At 30.6% G+C, this 21,059-nt stretch overlaps 2 protein-coding genes across 3 annotated transcripts; one reads left to right on the forward strand and one right to left on the reverse strand.

Moving 5' to 3' along the window:
• The first annotated feature begins 11,229 nt into the window (after positions 1-11,229).
• LOC117908596 (septum-promoting GTP-binding protein 1-like) lies at positions 11,230-13,761 on the forward strand. Its single transcript, XM_034822248.1, has 6 exons — positions 11,230-11,642; positions 11,741-11,861; positions 11,937-12,033; positions 12,122-12,161; positions 12,340-12,423; positions 13,376-13,761. Exons 1-6 carry the CDS (start codon positions 11,301-11,303, stop codon positions 13,538-13,540), a joined length of 849 nt encoding a protein of 282 aa, XP_034678139.1. The 5' UTR covers positions 11,230-11,300; the 3' UTR covers positions 13,541-13,761.
• Positions 13,762-14,496: 735 nt separating this feature from the next.
• On the reverse strand, positions 14,497-17,544 carry LOC117908708. 2 transcript variants are annotated; one of them, XM_034822389.1, is made up of 4 exons: positions 16,880-17,544; positions 15,224-15,341; positions 14,868-15,120; positions 14,497-14,787 (listed from the first exon to the last, which is right to left on the reverse strand). In XM_034822389.1, exons 1-3 carry the CDS (start codon positions 17,533-17,535, stop codon positions 14,902-14,904), a joined length of 993 nt encoding a protein of 330 aa, XP_034678280.1. In that variant the 5' UTR covers positions 17,536-17,544; the 3' UTR covers positions 14,497-14,787; positions 14,868-14,901. The 2 variants fall into 2 exon arrangements, with proteins under 2 accessions (XP_034678280.1, XP_034678281.1); XM_034822390.1 differs by having other exon boundaries at positions 14,497-14,794.
• Positions 17,545-21,059: the final 3,515 nt, after the last annotated feature.

A 21,059-nucleotide genomic window follows, 5' to 3' on the forward strand; every position in this document is an offset into this window, starting at 1 on the left:
GTTTTATTTTGGTAACTAGTCAAATTTAAAACCATATGATATGTTAAACGTAAATGGGTGAGCCAAAACACACTTCAAAGGACAGTTTAAAGGCTCCTTATTAACCAAATTAGGTGATTTGATTCACATGATTTAAATGACATTTTTGGAGTGATTTTCAAAGAATTAAAAGTACTTTTTTTTATTATAAGAAGCACTTTTTTTACGAAGTTAGCCATTTGACAAAATCACTTCTAAAAACATAAAAAATAATTTTGTGAATTATTATATCTTTTTTCATACCAAGACCTGGTAGAGGAATACGTGATTAGTTGAAACATAAACTAAATTAGAGTAATTCATTAATTATAACAAATCATTTCCAATATATATACAAAAAAAGGAACACACGATAGTAGAAATAAAAATAGAAAGGAATATATGAATTAAAATCTAAATTTCAATAAGTGAATGATTTTTTTATTTTGCCTCAACCATTAGTATTGTATCAATAAAACAAAAATGGTTCTAAATTAGAACAAATATATTTGTTATTTTCATTTGTCTATCATTGACATATTTCATTTGCTATTTCATTCATCAAATACGTTTTGCCTACACAAATTCTTCATATGAATATTTCATATTAGTAGGTATTAATCCTTATTTGTGGAGGAGACAATGTAAATAATGATAACTAAGAGAGAGGTGCAACCACCTAGCAAAGGCATAAAGGCATGTTTCTTGCTCTTTGAATGCACCACATATCTCCACAAATAAAGAATGGGGACCTCAGCCATGTTGTCATATTTCAACACATATATAATGATTATTTGTTTCTGTGGCATTTTGTAATCGGCATGCAGTATGTATAGATTGAAGTTATCAGTTGATATTCATTTCCTGGTAACTCTATCTGTAGCATGGAATTCAGTTTTTCAGGTAAGAAATGAAAGCCTAATTTCACATATCTTTGTTCCTGTTAGATTATATCTTTAACTTACTCTTGGTGAAGGGAGACTGTCAAAGACTGAGAGTAGGGACTCAGAATGGGAATAGATATGAATCATGATACCATGAGTAGGGAAGAGTTTGATCCTGATCCGAGTAAGTTTGGTTTCCATGATAATGAATTTTTTTTTTATTATTCATATTTCTAGTAAATCATTCGAACAAAGTAACAACGAAAAATGAAATAGATTTCTTTTTCTAACGGTGAAAAGCATGAGATATACAAAGGAGAAGTATATATCGGTAGTGCTTTTTAATGCTTGGAAGTAATTCTTTTAAAAATTATTTGATAGTTAATTCTCTCAAAAAAAATTCTTATTATATAACATATTTTTCATAACACTATCAAAATATTTTTTTTATTTATGTTCAAGGGATTTTTCTTAAAATAAATAAATAACTAGAAGCTTCACCGATAAAGGCAACAGAATTTAAAATTTGAATTAATCTCTTTATGTTGAGATCACTTCCTAAAAGTAGTTTTGAGAAATCTTTTGAAACTAAAAATGGAATGTAATAAAGAGTGTTTATATGTTGAAAAATATAGGTAAAAAAAGTAAACTTCTCATAATTTTATTATCTCTATTTTCGATAAAAACATATTTTTTTTTAACTAACAATTTTTTTGGAACAAAATTACCAAACATCAACCAAATACAAAATATCATTTTTATCCCCAAAATAGGAAACCATGAGCAGAATCAACTTGAGTCCATGTTCAGATAACTCAATTAACTTTTAGCCCAAATCATCTATTTTCAGCAAAAACTAAAACCTCAATTTGTATCCATTATCCTCCATGATTTGAATTGCAGTCATACTCATCTTATTGTCTAAATGGCTACCTTCCTGATAATTCCAAAACTTTAATATCATCCCAAATTTTTATGTTTCAAAATTTGGAAAATAATCTTGGTTTTATATTATGATGCATTGAAAAGATATGAAAACAATACAAGTTGAAATTTTTAATTGCTTCCAATATCTTATTGCTTCCCAAACTTAAACAAAAATAGATATAAGAAAACATTTGATGTTGTTGATGGTCCAATGCCTTCGAATTTAAACATCCTAAAAGATTAACTAAACAACACAAACTTTATGTCTTTGCCTTCACAATTTTTTCGTGCTAAGTATATCATGCCCTTCATGAGTTTGATTTTACATAACTAATTGGGTTTAGAGTAACAATATGTTGCTGATTTTGCCACGTGAAAAAGTTTAAAATGAAAGATCAATTGTTTATGACTAGTCATTGTTGTAGGATAAATTAAGATCATTTTTCAGACAATAAGATACCATAGTTTCAAATAATTTTGAATTTGCATATCATTAACCCTCATGGCTTCTCAATTTTTCAATTTCAACCAATTTTTGTGTGAGACATTCACAAATTTCTCATGTTAAAGCTTACAACAATACCGTTTTGTCCAAATAATGACTCTAAAAGGAAATTCAAGAATAAGTATAATATCAAATATCATAAAAAAAATTGATACTTCAATTCTATATCCATTACTTTATTTAAATATTTTATTTATTTATTTATTTATTTATTTATTTTTATTTTGAGTGTATGGGTGGCACTAGTTAAACATGAGGTCCTAGTCTTTATTTGGAGAGGGTACGAATTAAAAGATGATAATTATTAAAGGCAAAGTGCAACCGCTCAATAGAGGCATAAAGGCATATAAGCATAAAGAGTGAGGTCCTTTCACTAGGCCAAACCATTTTTGCATTGAATTTGATTCAACCACCCACTCCAAACAGAAAGTTTTATTTTGGTAGCTGGCTAATTTGAAGTCATGTCATATCTTTGAAAAAAAAAAATAAGTGGGCCAATTTGAAATCATGTCATATCTTTGAACACAAATGAGTGGACCAAAACAGATTCAATGGGCAAATTAAAGGATTATGTTAACCTAATTAGATCATTTCACATTTCCTATACTAGCATTTAGAATGGACTGTCACCGGAAAAAGTATTCTTCTATTATAGAACCTCCAATGCACATTTTACCCAAAACTTAGAACTATAGAAGACTAATGAATTATAATGTGTCTAAGTTTAGGATTTAGATCATTTTGGAACCCTAGGGGAATAAGGATATGATCCTAAACTCCAATGATTTATCCATGTTAAGTTGCCTTAATCTTGTAAGAACTCAATATTTCCTTTATGGAAACCATTCTTAAAAGTTGGTTTTACAAAGTTGTGTAAAACTCTAAACATAGGCTAAATTTAATTTAAAGAATGTGTAATGTTTTGAAAATTTTTAAGAATGTTTGGATACAATTTTGAAATATATGATCTTATACTTTTAAATATGATCTATTCACGTTAAAAAAAAAAAAAAAATCAAGTATAATTATATAATATACTAATAAAAACAGATTTTTTTATAATACTTTACTTTCAATAAAAAAAACTATTTTTTTCATTTCATCCTTTAAACAATAAGATTTTGTACAAAATTATCAAATATAACCAAAATATTTCACTTGATGCTAAAAATTATCTTATACATAATCAAACCAAAACATCTAACTAGTTCGTATGGTTATCCATGAATTTTCATTGCATATATTACTCTCAACCCTTCAAAGATGGACTTCTTGGCATTCTCATCATATAATTTAAATGGCTACCTTACTTACAATTCCAACATTTTAATATGATCCTATATTTTTTTAATCTTCTAAAATTATAAAAATAGTCAAAACTGTAAAATCATGACAATTTGAGAATTTATATAAATATTGTAAGTTCAGATTTTTAATATCCTCCAATATCTAATTTTTCCCTGCTGTTGGAAAACATTAAATGTTGTTGTTAGTACAATGCTGTCAAATTTAAAGCATATAAATTATTAACTAAATCAACAAAAAGTTGATGCCTTTGGCCTTCACAAATTTTTCATGCTAAATGTATCATTCACTTCATGAGTTTGATTTTATAGAATTATTTGGGTTTATATTAAATTGCTTTGGCTAATTTGAAAAACCCAAAATGGAAGATTATTTCATGAGTAATTATTATTTGACCATGTGCAAAACAAATTGAGATAAATTTTGAGACAATAAGATATCATAATTCCAAATACTTTTGAATTTGCATTTTATTAACCATCATGGCTTCTTAATTTTCGAGTTTCAACGGATTGTTCACATTCACAAATTTCTCATGTTAAAGCTTATAAAAATACAACTTTATCCAAATGATAATTCTAAATAAATTCAAGAACGAATTATAATATTGAATATCATAAAACGGTTGACACCCTTATTAGACACTTGCAACTTTATATAAGATTTTTTTTTTTTTTTTTTTTTTTGTCATTTAGGCTATATGTCTTGCACAAGTTAAATATTGGGTCCCCGTCTTTATTTCAAAGGGCATGAATTAAAAGAGCATAATAATTGTCAAGGGCAAGGTGCAGCCACTCTATGGAGACATAAAAAGGCATCTAACATTTTGAATGGATTATGTAGTGAGGTCCTTTCATTTGGCTTAGCCATTTTGATATGAATTTGATTCAACCACCCACTCCAAACCACAAGTTCTATTTTGGTAGCTAGTCAAATTTAAAACCATATGACATGTTAAACATAAATGGGTGGGCGAAACAAAACACACACTTCAAAGGACAACTTAAAGGCTTTCTATTAACCTAACTAGGTCATTTGATTCACATAATTTAAATTACAATTTTAGAGTGATTTTTGAAGAATTAAAGTTTCTTTATAATTATTATAAGCGCTTTTTTTGCAAAGTTTAAGCATATGCCAAAATCACTTTGAAAAATATAAAGAATAATTTTATGAATTGTTATACTTTTTTCATATTGAGGTAGTAGAGAGATATGTGATTAGTAGAAACTTTAATTAAATTAAAGTATGATATATTCACGTTTCCCAAAAAAAAATAAAAAATCAAGTACATGATATATTAATAAAAACATTTTTTTTTATATTACCTTACTTTCAATAAAAAAAATATATTTTTTTTTTTTCATTTCATCATTTAAACAATAAGATTTTGTACAAAATTATCAAATATAACTAAAATATTTATCACTTGATCCTAAAAATTATCTTAATCATAATCAAACCAAACACTTGTCTAGTTAATCACCAATATCTAACTCAATTAGTATCGATATGGTTCTGCATGAACCTTCATAGCATACAATTACTCTCAACCCTTCAAAGATGGACTTCTTGGCATTCTCATCATATAATTTAAATGGCTACCTTACTTAAAATTCCAAAATTTTAATATGATCCTATATTTTTTACTCTTCTAAAATTTAAAAAAATAGTCAAAAAGGGTAAAATCATGACAATTTGAGAGCTTATATAAATATTGTAAGTTCAGATTTTTAATATCCTCCAATATCTGATTTTTCACTGATGTTAGAAAACATTAGATTTTGTTGTTAGTACAATGCTGTCAAATTTAAAGCATATAAAATATTAACTAAATCAACAAAAAGTTCATGCCTTGGGCCTTCACAATTTTTTCGTGCTAAATGTATCATTCACTTCATGAGTTTGATTTTATATAATTAATTGGGTTTATATTGAATTGCTTTGGCTAATTTGAAAAACCCAAAATGGAAGATTATTTCATGAGTAATTATTATTTGACCATGTGCAAAACAAATTGAGATAAATTTTGAGACAATAAGATATCATAATTCCAAATACTTTTGAATTTGCATTTTATTAACCATCGTGGCTTCTTAATTTTCGAGTTTCAACGGATTGTTCACATTCACAAATTTCTCATGTTAAAGCTTATAAAAATACAACTTTATCCAAATGATAATTCTAAATAAATTCAAGAACGAATTATAATATCGAATATCATAAAACGGTTGACACCCTTATTAGACACTTGCAACTTTATATAAGATTTTTTTTTTTTTTTTTTTTTTTTTGTCATTTAGGCTATATGTCTGGCACAAGTTAAATATTGGGTCCTCATCTTTATTTCAAAGGGCATGAATTAAAAGAGCATAATAATTATCAAGGGCAAGGTGCAGCCACTCTATGGAGACATAAAAAGGCATCTAACATTTTGAATGGGTTATGTAGTGAGGTCCTTTCATTAGGCTTAGCCATTTTGATATGAATTTGATTCAACCACCCACTCCAAACCACAAGTTCTATTTTGGTAGCTAGTCAAATTTAAAACCATATGACATGTTAAACAAAAATGGGTGGGCCAAACAAAACACACACTTCAAAGGAAAGCTTAAAGGTTTTCTATTAACCTAACTATGTCATTTGATTCACATATTTTAAATTACATTTTGGAGTTATTTTTGAAGAATTAAAGTTTCTTTCTAATTATTATAAGCACTTTTTTTGCAAAGTTTAAGCATATGCCAAAATCACTTTGAAAAATATAAAGAATAATTTTATGAATTGTCATATTCATACTTTTTTCAATGTCAATGTCTGTCATTGACATTGAAATCAAAATACTAAACTCGATTTTATAAGTTGATAACTTAATTTCAAAACTTTAGTATCCTTCAATATTTTATTTGTTATCGTAAAAATTGGATTACAAATTTCATTTGTTATTTCGTTTATTATCCTACACAAATTTCACATGTGAATATTTCATATTAGTAGGTCTTCATCCTTGTTTGTAGATGAGACAAGTTAATAATGATAATTAAGAGAGAGGTGCAACCACCAAGCAGAGACATGAAGGCATGTTTCTTGCTCTTTGAGTGCACCATCTCCATAAATAATGAATGGGGACTTCAAATATTTGATTCATTTTGAATGAATTTATTCAACCACCTTATTAAAAAGCAATAACAATATTTGGGGAATAAGCATTATTAATTTTTTTTCAAATTTTAACACACATATAAAAAATAATCCATTATATTTATAAAAAAAAAAATTAATTTAAAATTTGTAAAACTTAAACTATTGTTTACCATAAAGTTATCAATTTGATATAAAAAATAATTAAATTATTAAATCGGGTTAACAATTTATTGACGGAGTTAAAACTTAACTTCAAAAGCTCGTTTATGAATTATATCTTAAAAGATTGATAAAATAAATAAATGAGGTATAACATTCTAAACCAAAAAAGTCAAAACCTACTTCAAAACCCAGAAGAAATGGAAAGAAAAATAAAGAAATAAAATAGACGATTCAAACTTAAAAATCTATAATAAGAATCAAATATTTCCATAATTCAAAAAACCTAGTCAAAGGTTTACCAAATGAGGTCTTTATATGGGTAGAGATCAAAATTGAGTTGAAATCCTCTACTTCAAATTAGCCATGAGTAGGGTGGTGGACCTTGTGAAGAAGGTAGGTGTGGTGGGGACTCATATATTGAATTGCTTGCAAATTTATACCATCATACCATATGCCATTTTTTGAGTGGATTTGATATGAAATCACCTTTAGTCAATTCAAACTACTTTATCTTTTAAGGAGAATAAGATTTTTTTTTTTGGTGTCTTGTAATTGTATGCATGTGAATTGGAGCATTGAAGATGTCTTTTCAATATGGGCATTACCCATTTGGACATGCATTTAGCCTATCCCTTAGCCTCCATATTCCTCTGCTCCCTCAATCTCAATCCATTGAAACGAGGCATCTCTTTATTTGTATCCTTTTATAGTTGAGTGACCTTTAAATTTCCACTTCAAAAAGGGAGACCATGCACATGTATATATCCTTTATTGTCCATGATTCTCTAGAGAAGAAAATATATTTTTTTAAAAATAATTTTTGAAAATTATTTTTTAATATTTTATAAAACAAAAATTTATTTGAAAAACTAAAATATTTTTAACTTATTTCTATGTTTTTAAATATATTTTAAAGATAATTTTTATACATAGTATTTTATTTTTAAAACTTTTTTATTATTTTCTGGTTACCTTACATGTTTTTTTTTTTTTTTTTTTTTGTTCTGAATAATGGAAAATTGTTTTAAAAAATAATTATCAAATAAAACCATGATTTTTCCTCTACTTTTTTAAATACTTTTTTTGACTTTATAAAACAAAATATCACAATTTTTCTAAAATATTAGAATAATTTTAAAACTTTTTAATTTTTATTTCTTACTTTCTTTTCAAAAATCAATTTTATCTTATTTTTTTATCATCTTAAGTTTGGACCCCATGATGTTAAAACATTTGATATTTAATCATCACCTACAACACTATTTTTTAGAGTGTTTGGATAGAACTTTGAATAAAAATCTCGGCAGATGTTGCTCTCAAGTGTGATGTATTTGTACTTTGAAAGAGTAGAAAATTGATACAAGAAGATTTTTATTTATTTAAAATTTTAAAATCTAAAATTATATTTATGAAATCCAATCATATAATAATAATGGTAATTGCCTAAAACCTCTCCATTTTTTACCAATAAATGTCAAAATCAACCGCTATCCCAAACCAACCTGAAATATATGTTATTATTTTATTTAAAAAAACATTTAAAAACAAACCCTAACCACTAACGATTAGAAAACTACATGTTATCATGAAATCATGATATTTTTGAAAGAAATGAAACTTTAGAATTCAATTTTGTTCCAATTATTTGCACTAGAAAGTGGTAAACAAAGCAACCCCAACTGTCCCATACTTTCACATACCTAAAACCCCATTTGGCCCCAAAAGGATAGGACACTATGATCAATAAATAATTAATTTAATTTAATTTAATTTAATTTTTTATTATTTTTGTAACCAATAAAAATAATGCATGTAGCTTATCTTTCTAGAAATTTTGTGTAGGGGGAGGGAGGGGGCGGGGAAGGGACCCATGCAGCCACCCACCATGATTGAAGACGTGAGGCTTTGGCTCACTTTGGAGGTGTCTACACGTGTGCCCTAATGTTTGGTATATATAGAAATTGAGTGTCCAATTTTTATACTTAATCGTACTAATTTTAGGGCTTCTTGATAAAGATTTAATTTTACTAGGGTTTATAGGGTAGGGTGGTGGTAGGATGTGACATTAGATTTTTTTTTTATTCCACTTGATGTTTAATTTTACGTACGTGTGCAAAGGCTTGGGGGTGATTTGGGTAAAAATGCCTTTTTTTTCAATAGTATTTTAAAGAAGATATTTTCGAGTCTTAAAAAAAATAAAAATAAAAAATAGAATTTTAAAAATCATTAATCATAATAATAAAACGGATTTTTTCGAGTACCTATCTCATTTCTAATTAGACAAATTTTATAATGTTATCATGTCATTTTTTAAGATAGAATAAAAGTAAATATAACATGGATGATCGGTTCTCGACATATTACCATTCATAATCATTGAAATACTAATTTAAAAATTATTTTAAATAATTTTTTAAATTTCTAAAAATTTGTTAGATATTTAATTTTAAATAAAATATTAGAAAGTACTTTCATTCAAAATCACCCCTACACAAACTTTTAACAAGGATGAAAGATGAATAATTTTCATCCCTAATTTATATATAAATATTTTTTTAGATTTTTTAAAAATTTATCAAATATCAAATTATATATGGAAAGGGTTTTCAATGCAGTATTTTTAACCCCTTCATAATCATTCCTAAACAAATTTTAACAATGAAATGATACATAATTTGTCTAAGTTAAATTATTTACAAATATTTTATTTAAAAAAAACGTGACATTATAAAATAATTTTATCTATTCGAATAAGGACAAGTCTATATAAAAAATCTAACATTGATCGATGACCACCTTGCAATAAATAAATAAAACTTGAAGGGGACAAAAATAGAATTTTATTGACCTATCCAAATTAAAATTATAAGCATTCACATTATAATAAAAATCATAGATTAAGTTACATTTCTTGAACCCCAAATAGTTTGGTAACCCCTTTGAATATCCTACCCAACACATCAACTATAATATTAATAATAATCTTTAAGTCTATTGAAACTAGTTAGGTGGCTTTAGACCAAGTGCCCACCTTTGGATGGCTATAGGGGCCTAAATCAAAGAATGGTGGTTACTAACTTACTACTACTTATTCTAGGGACAATGCCAATCTATAAAATAAAATTAATAAAATAAAATAAAATTTAAGCATAATATAATATATTTTGATTATTTATGTTATGATTAAATATAGATAAACTAAACAGACCGTTTTTCTATGCGCATGCATGTAGTAGGATTATGTAAATTAAAATTAATTATGCTCTCGAGGAGTATAGAATTCTTCAAAGATGTTATATAATTACTCTTCTTATAATGACGGTTTCCTTAGACGAAATTTATTATAATTTATGTAACTTTTGTTAAATAAAGTAATGTAATACTAATTGTGCAAAATCACTCATAGCTCATCTTTATCGTTATTAATTATGTTTTTTCTTTTTCCTTGCCTCGAAGAATTGGTAAAAGTTGTTTTTGATGAATACAATTAAGTACTTAACTAATGAGTGAATCTAATAATAAGATCTTATGTTCATTCATATGAAAATGGAAATCAATTTTTTATGGTTGGATTGAGGAGGAAGACTGAAAGCCCACCAACACAATTACCAAAAGGACTGTTTTATTATTTATTTAATGCTTATTCTCTTCTTTTTTTTTGGTAAAAAAGCAGAAGGGGTTCATGGGTCATTGTGTAGGTGGTGCATGCAGCTTTTCCCTTTATTCCAAAAGTGCTTTTGGAACTCTTGATCTAGATCCACCAATCAAAGGCCACCATTCCACAACTTTCGACGCCGAGAATAAATTTGACTTTCACACTTGCAAATATTTCACCACAGAAACCTCTGATTTCCTCGAATTACCATGATCACATGGTTCAATCCCTTACTCAAAAAGATTACAGGCACATGATCTAAAAAATGGGATCCATCACCATCTCCAGAACCCACTCACACCATTATTGAGTAAACACAAGATACACACCCTAAAAAAACCCCACCCACAAGATGCCTGTGCCCCCGCTCATGTGGACAAGGTTTATCTCTTGATTCCTTCCAACATTACAAAATACCCAAAATGCCCTTATCGAGATAATGACCAAAATACCCCTCGGCCCACTGTATTGGAATTTGGTCGTGAAACCCAAGAAGCCGGCAAGCTGGACTGTTTTGGAATTAGACAGGAAAAAACCGGTCAACTGTCCCAAAGGGAAAGTCACCGTCATGGGTCTTCGGCCGTTACAGGACAAATTACTTAAGAGAAAATTCAAAACCATGAGACACCAAGAAAACTACCATTCATCATTTTCCTCCTCATCCTCTTCTTCTTCTTCTTCTTTTCTTCTTCTTTTCTTCATGGGTGGGCGGAGAATGGCTGAGGCCACCGGAAAAATGACCCAACTCTGCCGGAAAATTGTGCGGGTCAATATTAGGGTTAGGATACTAGACAGAGTAACGATTTTTCAGAAGTTTTTTAGGTTCATTTGGGACAGAATTATCGTTTGCTCCATAGGGAAGCCAATTCGGTACCACCGGCTGTCCCACCGCTCTCCTCCGCCATCTCCGTCGCCTGAGACGATCGAGTCCGGGTTGCAGTCGGATGACCCGTCGACAGCGGCCGGAGATAGCGATTCCGATTTAGTGAGCTTGAAGATATGTGTGATGGGGGATTGCCAAATTGGGAAAACCAGCTTCCTCGTGAGTTCCAATCATACTTTTACTCATTCTCATACCAATAAGATGATGTCATAATTTTTCTAGTTTTTAAATTTTTTTTTTTTTTTGTGGATTTTAAGATTAAGTATGTAGGTGATGAACAAGAAAAAAAAAGTTTAGAAATGACGGGATTGAATTTAATGGACAAAACATTAATCGTCCAAGACGCCCGAATTGCATTCAGCATATGGGATGTCGGAGGTACCAACTTCAACCTACTAAATTTGTTTCATCTTACCTTAATTTTTCGAATATTTGATTAATTTTTTGTTTCAGGTGATCATACTTCACTTACTCATGTTCCAATCGCTTGCAAAGACGCAGTGGCGATCTTGTTCATGTTCGATCTTACCAGTCGATGTACACTAAACAGGTTAATTTACGTCTAATTATTGATTTTTTTCCACGAAAATTTGTAATTTTAGACTATAATTAAGCTTTTTAATTTTTAATTTTGGCAGTGTAATTGGATGGTATAGCCAAGCAAGAAGGTGGAATCAGGTACAGAGCATAGTTTCTGATTTTGTAGTGTTTGATGAGACATTGCCAGTTAAGGGAGGGTTTTTTTTTCAATAATTAAGATTTTGGCCCACAATTTTAATAAATTTAAGCTTATGGCACTGTTCCATTGTAGATGATGTTTTCTTTTTCTTTTTCTTTTATTTATTTCTTTTTTTAGACTGCGATCCCGATCATGATTGGAACCAAATTTGATGATTTTGTGAAACTTCCTCCGGACTTACAAAGGCCGATCGTGACCCAGGTAACATATTTAATTATTTAGTTTGTATTTTCTTGCAAATTTTGATATTTCGTCTTTAATATTTTTATTTTCTAGTAGTTCTAGAAATTCCGATTAATCCTTAATTATGTTTGGTCCTGAAAAATACTAAAAAAAAAAAAAATATAAAGAGAAATTATTTTTTCTTATTGATTATCCTATTAAAAATATCAAAAAAATTAAATATAATTAAAATTAATTAAAAATTTATGTATTTTTAAATTATTTAATATTTATATGGATAAATTAAAATAAATAAAATAAGTTTGAAGTAATAAAAAAAAAAATTTATTAACTTATAATCTATTTTTTTATTTTCCTTTGTTTTTTCTTTCCTTTTATTTTTTTTTTTTGTATTTTATTTTATTTGCATTTTCCTTCAAATTTTTTGAGAACCAAATGTGAAACTTCCTCCCAACTTACAAAGGCCCTGACCCAGGTAACATATTTAATTATTTAGTTTGTTTTTTCTTGCAAATTTTGATATTTCATCTATTGTTTTTTTTTAATATTTTTATTTTCTAGTAGTTCTAGAAATTCCGATTAATCCTTAAATTTCTCCCTCCAAACAAAGAAAAACTTTATTGTACTACATTAATTTTCTTCACGAATGGGACACCCTATGTCAAGTACTTTTCCCTTCACCCAAACACTGCCTCATTTATTTTCTTCACAAATGGGACACCCTTTGCCAAGTTTTTCTTTGGGGGGGAAACATTTCAATTAAAGTTGCAGGTGGAATTGTACCAACTTTGTTACTTTTCCACTAACGTCTTTTCCCATAAATAAAAATTTCACTAATTTCATGTTTGGTTTCTAAGAAACTTGAAGGGATGAAAGACAATAAAAGAGAAAAATCAGAAGAAAAGAAAAAGGCAAAAAACAGATTGATTCTCACATTATAATCCTACTCACACCCATTTTGTTAATGCAGGCAAGAGGATATGCCAGGGCTATGAAGGCAACACTCTTCTTCTCGAGTGCCACACACAACATAAATGTGAACAAAATCTTCAAATTCATCATGGCCAAACTCTTCAATCTGCCATGGACTGTCCAAAGAAACTTAACTATCGGAGAACCCATCATAGACTTCTGAAATACTCGTATTTTACACCACTAATCGTTATACGATCTCATTGTACATAGCAAAAGAGAAGAAGAACACTGAATAGTTGACCATTTTTGGTATTTGAATTTTTTTTTTTTTTTGCCCAAATTGTAATATTCAATAATTGTAACAAGCATTTCCCTCTTCGTGTTTTTTTTTCTAAGGAATGAAGTGAAGGTGAAAGGATTACAAACATCACATTCTAGTCATTTTTGGTCATGATTACATACGTAAAATATGAAACCATTTCATTAGTGGTATTATTACTTTATATTTTTCAACTCAAGAGGGTGGTCATTTCTACAATGGTATGATTGTGTTTCATTATAGAATGGGGAATTACCTAACATAGAAGCCTCTACTAGACCAACCATTCACCCACTTGACTTTTTATGAAAAATCATAATTTTACCCTTAAATTTTTAGGTTTTCTTGGACATTAATATCGATTGAATGAAAATCATAGGTTTTTTCTAAAGTTTTACAATATTAAGAGTGTGTTTGACAGTAATTTTAATTTATAGTTTTTCTAACATTTGAATGATAAAAGTTTCAAATGTTGAAAAGGTTAGTAACGCTTCCTAGAATCACTGGCAAGCGGGTTTTAAATGGACTTGATGGAATTACAATTTTATCCAATTATTATATAAATTTTGGTTGAATATATAGAAAATAAGGTCAAAAGTCCAGACAAATTCAACCCAATCCGATCCAAGCTTAAAAAAATAAATGTCTTTTTTTTAAATTTCGGATTGGACTTGGATTGGTTGCAAATGCAACACAGCCCATCTGAGGTGTAACCCTACTTTTCTTCATCAATTGTTTTGGAAAGAAGAGAAAATAGAACACATACAGAACAGGCAGATGAACCTCTCCTCCCTAAAATTCACTTCCTGTTATTTGATACAGAAACCATGGATGGATACAGAAGTAGCAATTATTTCCAAGCCAAGAAAGAAACCAGAATTATTTGAATGCATAATCAGATCAATAACCAAGTAAACAGCTTGGTTTTCTGTTAAAGAATTTGCATTTGTATAAATTCGCAAGATAACACTACTACCTTAAGTTTGAAAAAAAAATTTGCCAAGAAGTTGATTAAGAGGACATACATGATTAATGAATATAACTTGAGTCCTCAGGCTCCCAGCATCGATGTGAGATGAAGAAATCCAGTACTCAAAGACCCGTAACCCAGATTTCTGCATTCGGACAAGTCTCTGTGTGCCCACAAGCTGAAAGCTAGAATAAAGTCAGAAACTATCAAAATGAAATGGGAAGGAAACAACTTCAGTGTGAATTAGTTTCACAGTACCTGAAACATCAATGTGTGGGATCCTGAAGTAACCTCATGCAACAGTTTCACTCAGTCTCAGGACCTCCTTCAGTAATCGACTGACCGAAGCTTTTACCTCGTCAGGCAGTACCAGCTGTGGAGGCATCGACTCCATGGCATACAGAGTGAGAAGTCTCATTACAACTGACAAATTTAAACTCTTGGTATCGCCTTTCCATACACTCTGATTCACAAACTTGCATGACTGCTTTAAGACGCATTTACTACATACCTAAAGGTGAGGAAATGTCTTAATTTGGATGTCGAAAAGAAAACAGATTCTATGGGGAATAAGAACAATTTTAATGGGAATTTCAAATAAAAAAATGACTTACCAACTCTTCCTGAATTCTGAAGAAAGTGCGCAATCTTTTGGCAGCAAAAACACTCTTTCTTGATAGGGAAGGACAACCAAAGAGGGCCACCTTTTTCAAGTCACTGCCTGACAACCATCTGTGCATCCACAAGTTAAGTTCACAATATCCTGAAGAGCAAATACATGGACACTAGAAGAATAAACATGAAATAGGATGAACATGGAAGTCGAACTGGCATAGTGAACAGGAAAAAAAGAAAAAAGAAAAAAAAAGAATATTCATCCACCTTAGCATCCTCTCCTTAGCTACATAACCTTTGAATGTGTATTTTTACAAGACTCATACTAGATAAATAAAGGCTAACCCTAGAGATTTCATAAAGAATTGTTTTATAAACTTGTAAAGATATATTACTGCTCATATGCATCCAGAAGAAAATGTCTATCTAAGTTGATTGACCTATCAGCTCTTATTCAAGCATTCTCCTTAATGCATTCATTAAATAAACTATGCTGCTACAATAATCCATGAACTATGCATCAAGCCTCAGAATGGACAATGCAATAATGAAGCAGTATCTTGGAAAACAACCTAGAAAATTTCTTTCTGCTTTGATCCAAAAACGAAGCACAACAGTCATAAAAAGAGTGTCCGGAACCTGCAGAGAAGTCAAAATCTCCCATTCCTATATCTCTACCTCAAAGAATTCTTACTCCAATTTCCTTCCAAAATCTGGGATTGTCTTTGAGGCTTATCAGAAGGGGAAAAAATGTCACTCAAGACTTGGGAAGCTCACTTTATGTTCAGACCCTTCTTGGTTCTCCTGACTATTGTTAGACTAATTTAATGAAGCCTGGTATATACCACTCTAAACGCCCAACACCAAGCAACCAAATAATGAAAGAAAATGTCATCCCGGCACCTGATGCATCTCTCAAGGGATAGCACTTCCATAAGACCCGCTTTGTAATCAGATATAGGATCCCCTCAATTGAAGCTTATCATCCACATTCATCTTCATTGGCTGTCAGCTAAGGTAAAGGCCGCCTTCCCACCTGACGCATCTCTCAAGGGATAGCACTTCCATAAGACCCCCCTTCCATAAGACTCCATTATCAACAAGTAGACTGCAAAGATGCGAAATATATGTCTTTGTCGATGTCAGAAAGGGAGCAAATTCATTGGTTTCTTGATCATTTCTGATACTGAACAAGTTATCACTCAAAGACCATCCTAATTGGATTTGGATTAAAAGATTTTTAGTGGGCACACTACACAGTGAAGTACCCAAACCTATAGGCGATCATCAAATGTTATAATTCTCCATTCCATCCTAGGTTCAATTATAATGATCCATGATGATCCAATTTATAATGTTACACACATTTGCTTCCTCATAGGAAAAGGTTCAATTGTTAACCGAAATTGACAAAGCTAAGTTAAAATTACTTCACCAGTTGTTGGTCCTAAGATAAATCAATACCAAAATAGTTATAAAAAAAAACCCCAATGCAAAAAATTAAATATTCAATGAGAATTAAAAAAAAAAAAAAAGGATCCTACTTCATGGTGGTGATGTGCAAACAATTAGTACAGCTATGTAACACCTATAACAAACACAAAAACATCAAAAAAAAATAATAACCTTAGTAGCGGAAGGAAACAATTTCTTACTTGGCAATTTCTTGGTTATCCTTGCCAAATCTCTCTGCTGCAAACTTTATATAGGCACGAGAATAGCCATCATCAAAAGCCCCATAAATCAATCCACTTCTTGGCAAGAAATTAGCATCCTTGAAGTAGCCCTCCCTGTGCAAATGACTCACAAACAGCAACATGTCCTCTGACAAATCTTTGAAAACCACTGGCTCCTCCTCCTCATCTTCCTTCTTCTCTAGAGAACTGGATTCCCCACGTTTCCCATCTTTATTTTTCCCATTTGAAAACAATGAATAGAGGCTACTAGTCTTGGGCTTGGTTTGCTCCTTCAAAACCCCATCTTTCTTCAGCTCCTTCTTCTTCTTTGGAATTTCGCTCTCAGTCACAGCATTGGCTTTTAGTCTCCTCACCTCCCTTTCCAATTCCCTCAATCTCTTTTTCAATTCTCTGTCTTCTCCCTCGCTTTCGCTTTCGGGTTTTTCGCGCAGTCCCACGGCTTCTTTGAAGAGATCAACCAGGGGCTTTTTCCCCTCCTGGGTCTTGTTCTCTGGGATTTGATCTTCAAATTGCGGGGATGTTGATATGGGTCTTTGAAGGATTGGAGTGGAGTGAAGAGGGGTTTTGGGGAGTGCGTGGAAATGGTGAGAACAGAGGGCTCTGAACCGAGACATGTGGGTATGAGTGTATGACTTCAGGCACCTGAGGTTTTGGGGGTTTAGGAGGGTTTATGTATTATTATTATTATTTTCCTTTTGTTTTATTTGTTTGCAAATTGTTATTCACTTTTAATTTTAGTTTTGCTGGTATGAATTTGAGCAATGGGCTTGTATTGTTGGGCAATGGGCTTGGACACAAATTGGGTGGCCCATAGCCATGTTTAGTAATTAACCACACTTAGATGAGTGGGCTATGGAAGAAAAACCGCCACTAAATCTCTTCCACATCACAATGAAGTTAAGCAGACCAAGGACTGCAGATCAATTGTCTTCTTATTGAATTTTCTTGGAGTGTGTTTGATAGTGATTTTAGAAAGTGTTTTTAAATTTTATAATACTTAAAAATATTTATTTTTCAAGTATTATAAAATCTAAAAATACTTTATATAATTACTGTCAAACACACTCTTCATTATTACTTATTACTCCTACCTTTGATTCCAATATCAAGGGAAACGTTCTTTTACTATTCTTCCCATCACTCCATTTCTTTTCTTTCGATGCCTCTTTATTTCTACATCTAGATATGCCCAAAAGAGTCTTATTGAAGCTAGCTCCATGCACACCTTAACCGTTAATTTTATTCACTTCCCTTAAACTTTGGGTTAAATACATTAACTCGATTTAAAATTTCATCAAATATCTTCATTTATTTTGAATAAAAGGGAATGTGAGTGAAAATAATAAATAAATAAAAATATAAAAAGCATTTAATGAAATTTCAAATTAGTAAGTATAAAATGTAATTAGTCAAAACCTCATATAAGTTGAATCAAATTATCTTTAAGATTATATTTGATTCCTGAAAATTTAAAAAGAAAATATAGAAAAAAAAAATACATTTAAATTTAATAAATTATTTTAAATATTCCATATAAAAATTAAATAATTTGATATACCTTTCTAATTACTTTTAATTACATTTTTTTAATATATTATAACTAAATATAAAAAAATCATTTTCCTTAATATTTTCTAAAAATCAAACATAATTGTAGACCCTTATTTTGGTCTAGTTTTTTTCTTTTTCTTTTTTTTTTTCTGCTATTTTTGAAGCACTTTTTTTACCACCCCTGGAAGAGTTGGCAACATGTTTTAGAGTGGGGGACAACTTCTATGGTTTCCAGGTGAGCTACATGCATGGGACAGGTGCCAAGAAGATACCACCACCTCGCCATGGTGGTGGTTGAGATGGAGACTTCTTTTGAGCAAGGAGCAGAGGAGCAGTGGAACTGGTGGGGTTGGTAGAAGCTTGGAGAGAAAGGAAAACAGAGGAAAAACGGTTGTCCTATTTTTTGCACCATTTGTTCTATTTCTTGCTAATATTTGGGTTTGTTCCTAACATTTGAGTTGGACATTGGGAACCATGCATATCTGAGATCATTTGCATACACCTTTGTTTGGTTTTTTGGTTTCCATAGAATCTACAATCACGCTCTGTTTCTTCACCCTGTTTTGGTTTCCTTCGTGAGATGTTTGCCACCATGTTTTTTTTTTTTGTTTTTTTTTATTTATATTTAGAGTCGATTTTGGTCATCCCTAATCAGTTTGCTAGCTCATTGACAAACTATGAGATGGAGCAAGGTTTAATGGTCTTTGGTTTGTTTATTTTATGCTCTGTTTTGGTCTTTGCCCTCCTCTGTATTTCTATGTTTCTTTTGGTGTGTTTGGGGTGATGAGCATTTCAACTGGGTCAAGACTAGCAAAGGAGTCCATGGTAAGATGTTTGATGGGTTAATTTTCTTGGGTGGATATCAAGGTCTCCACTATATCCCATATTCCAAACCCTTTGAAAATAGTCGGTGCCGGAATCCACCCCTACCACCAGCAGTGGCCACCGACCTCGACTCCTCCTCCTTCCGACGAGGTACGTACGATCTTCATCTCGGGTCTACCCGAGGACGTGAAGGAGATGGAGCTCCAAAATCTGCTGAGGTGGTTTTTGGGATACGAGGCTTTGCAGGTGAATTTCAAGGGGGAGCATCCTATGGGTTTTGCGTTTTTCTCCGCTCCTCAGCTTGCGGTGACAGTCCTTATGCAATGAGAAGGAAGTTGCAACTTGCCTCCATTTTCTGGCTGAAAATTGCTCCCAATGCCTGCAAGCCATAACTTTCAGAAAAATCAATTCTGAGGCTGCTGCACTAGGCTACTCAACAGATCTTCATCCTGCAAATACTCAAGTATATGATTTGGGGACACGGGTGAAATTGATGGAGAAGGAAAGGAATGTACTGGAAGCTAATTAATATTCTTTGAATTTGATGACCATAATGAAGCTGCTACTGGACCCACTTGAAATAGACCACCAAATTCTCCACCCCTTGGTTGTATTTAGCCACATGCGTAAAGAGCTAGCACATGGAAATGGGCACAGAAAAATGATTGTTGTTGGGGAAGACAACACCACATACCTTTGGTGGGCAAGCACGTGTCCTTATCTTTTTATTATTATTATTATTCTTTTTCATCATGTGTCAAAGTTTTATTTTTGCAAATTCTCTTTTAAATGATTTTCAAAATTTCTATTTCTCAAATAATCTTATTTTCATTTCAATTTGTAAATTTAATTTTTTTTAAATCCATTCCCAAATAATTTTTCAAATTTCTAACTTTTAAATTTAATTTTTAAAACTCCAATTTTTAAAACTCCAATTTTCAAACTTCCAATTTTTAGATTTAATTTTCGAAAAAACTCTAATTTCCAAATAATTTTCAAAACTCTAATTTTTGAATAATTTTCAAAACTCCAATTTTCAAATTTAATTTTTCAAACTTTAATTTTCAAAACTCTAATTCTCAAATTTAATTTTCAAATAATTTTCAATACTCTGATTCTTAAAAATTTGTGTGAAAATAAACCTTTTAATTTGACAAACAAACTTAACAACTAAATGGAATCCTCGAAATTCGTGTTTTTTTCTCTTCATATGTTTTGTTACCTTTTTTCATGGAGTCTAGCTATGTATGAAAATATACCATTTTTCATGTCGATCGAGACTATATTGTCAATTAAATGGTATGATGGATATATTTTTAAATCTCATTTTTTATACTGCTAATCTTATTTGTTTGTATTTTTATACTTTAATCCTATTCATTTGTACTTTATTTGATACCCCGAATCTCACCGCACATATTTAATGATATAAATCTTTTGCTCTATAAATATAGCATTTTTCTTTTCCCTAGCTTTCTTTCATCTAACAAAAGCCTAAAAAAGTAGTCCAAAAGCAACAAAAATTTCCCTTTTCTCCTGATATCTCTCTATCAAGGTGACATATATAGCCAATAATTCAATTCCCATTTGGCAAAAAGCCAAACTCCACTAAGTAGGAGATGACACAGAGAAAATGACTTCTTCCCATGGTGATGTGCCCATGAATTAAATTACAACCAGACGAGAAAGAAGAAAAATTCAAAAAAGAGAGAAAGACAAGGGCGCAAAGATGCGGCCACGTAGTCTAAATCAAATGGGCCAT

The sequence above is a fragment of the Vitis riparia genome, chromosome 19 (assembly GCF_004353265.1).
Source record: "Vitis riparia cultivar Riparia Gloire de Montpellier isolate 1030 chromosome 19, EGFV_Vit.rip_1.0, whole genome shotgun sequence".
NCBI lineage: Eukaryota > Viridiplantae > Streptophyta > Magnoliopsida > Vitales > Vitaceae > Vitis > Vitis riparia.

Excerpts from the sequence above, each read along its gene's own strand:
- LOC117908596 (XM_034822248.1), top strand. The coding sequence starts at position 11,301 with ATGGGTGGGCGGAGAATGGCTGAGGCCACCGGAAAAATGACCCAACTC. Across the intron at positions 11,643-11,740 it reads TTGGGAAAACCAGCTTCCTC|ATTAAGTATGTAGGTGATGA; the intron begins GTGAGTTCCAAT and ends GTGGATTTTAAG. Across the intron at positions 11,862-11,936 it reads CAGCATATGGGATGTCGGAG|GTGATCATACTTCACTTACT; the intron begins GTACCAACTTCA and ends TTTTTGTTTCAG.
- LOC117908708 (XM_034822389.1), bottom strand. The coding sequence starts at position 17,535 with ATGTCTCGGTTCAGAGCCCTCTGTTCTCACCATTTCCACGCACTCCCC. Across the intron at positions 15,342-16,879 it reads GATAACCAAGAAATTGCCAA|ATGGTTGTCAGGCAGTGACT; the intron begins GTAAGAAATTGT and ends GTGGATGCACAG. Across the intron at positions 15,121-15,223 it reads TCAGAATTCAGGAAGAGTTG|GTATGTAGTAAATGCGTCTT; the intron begins GTAAGTCATTTT and ends CCTCACCTTTAG.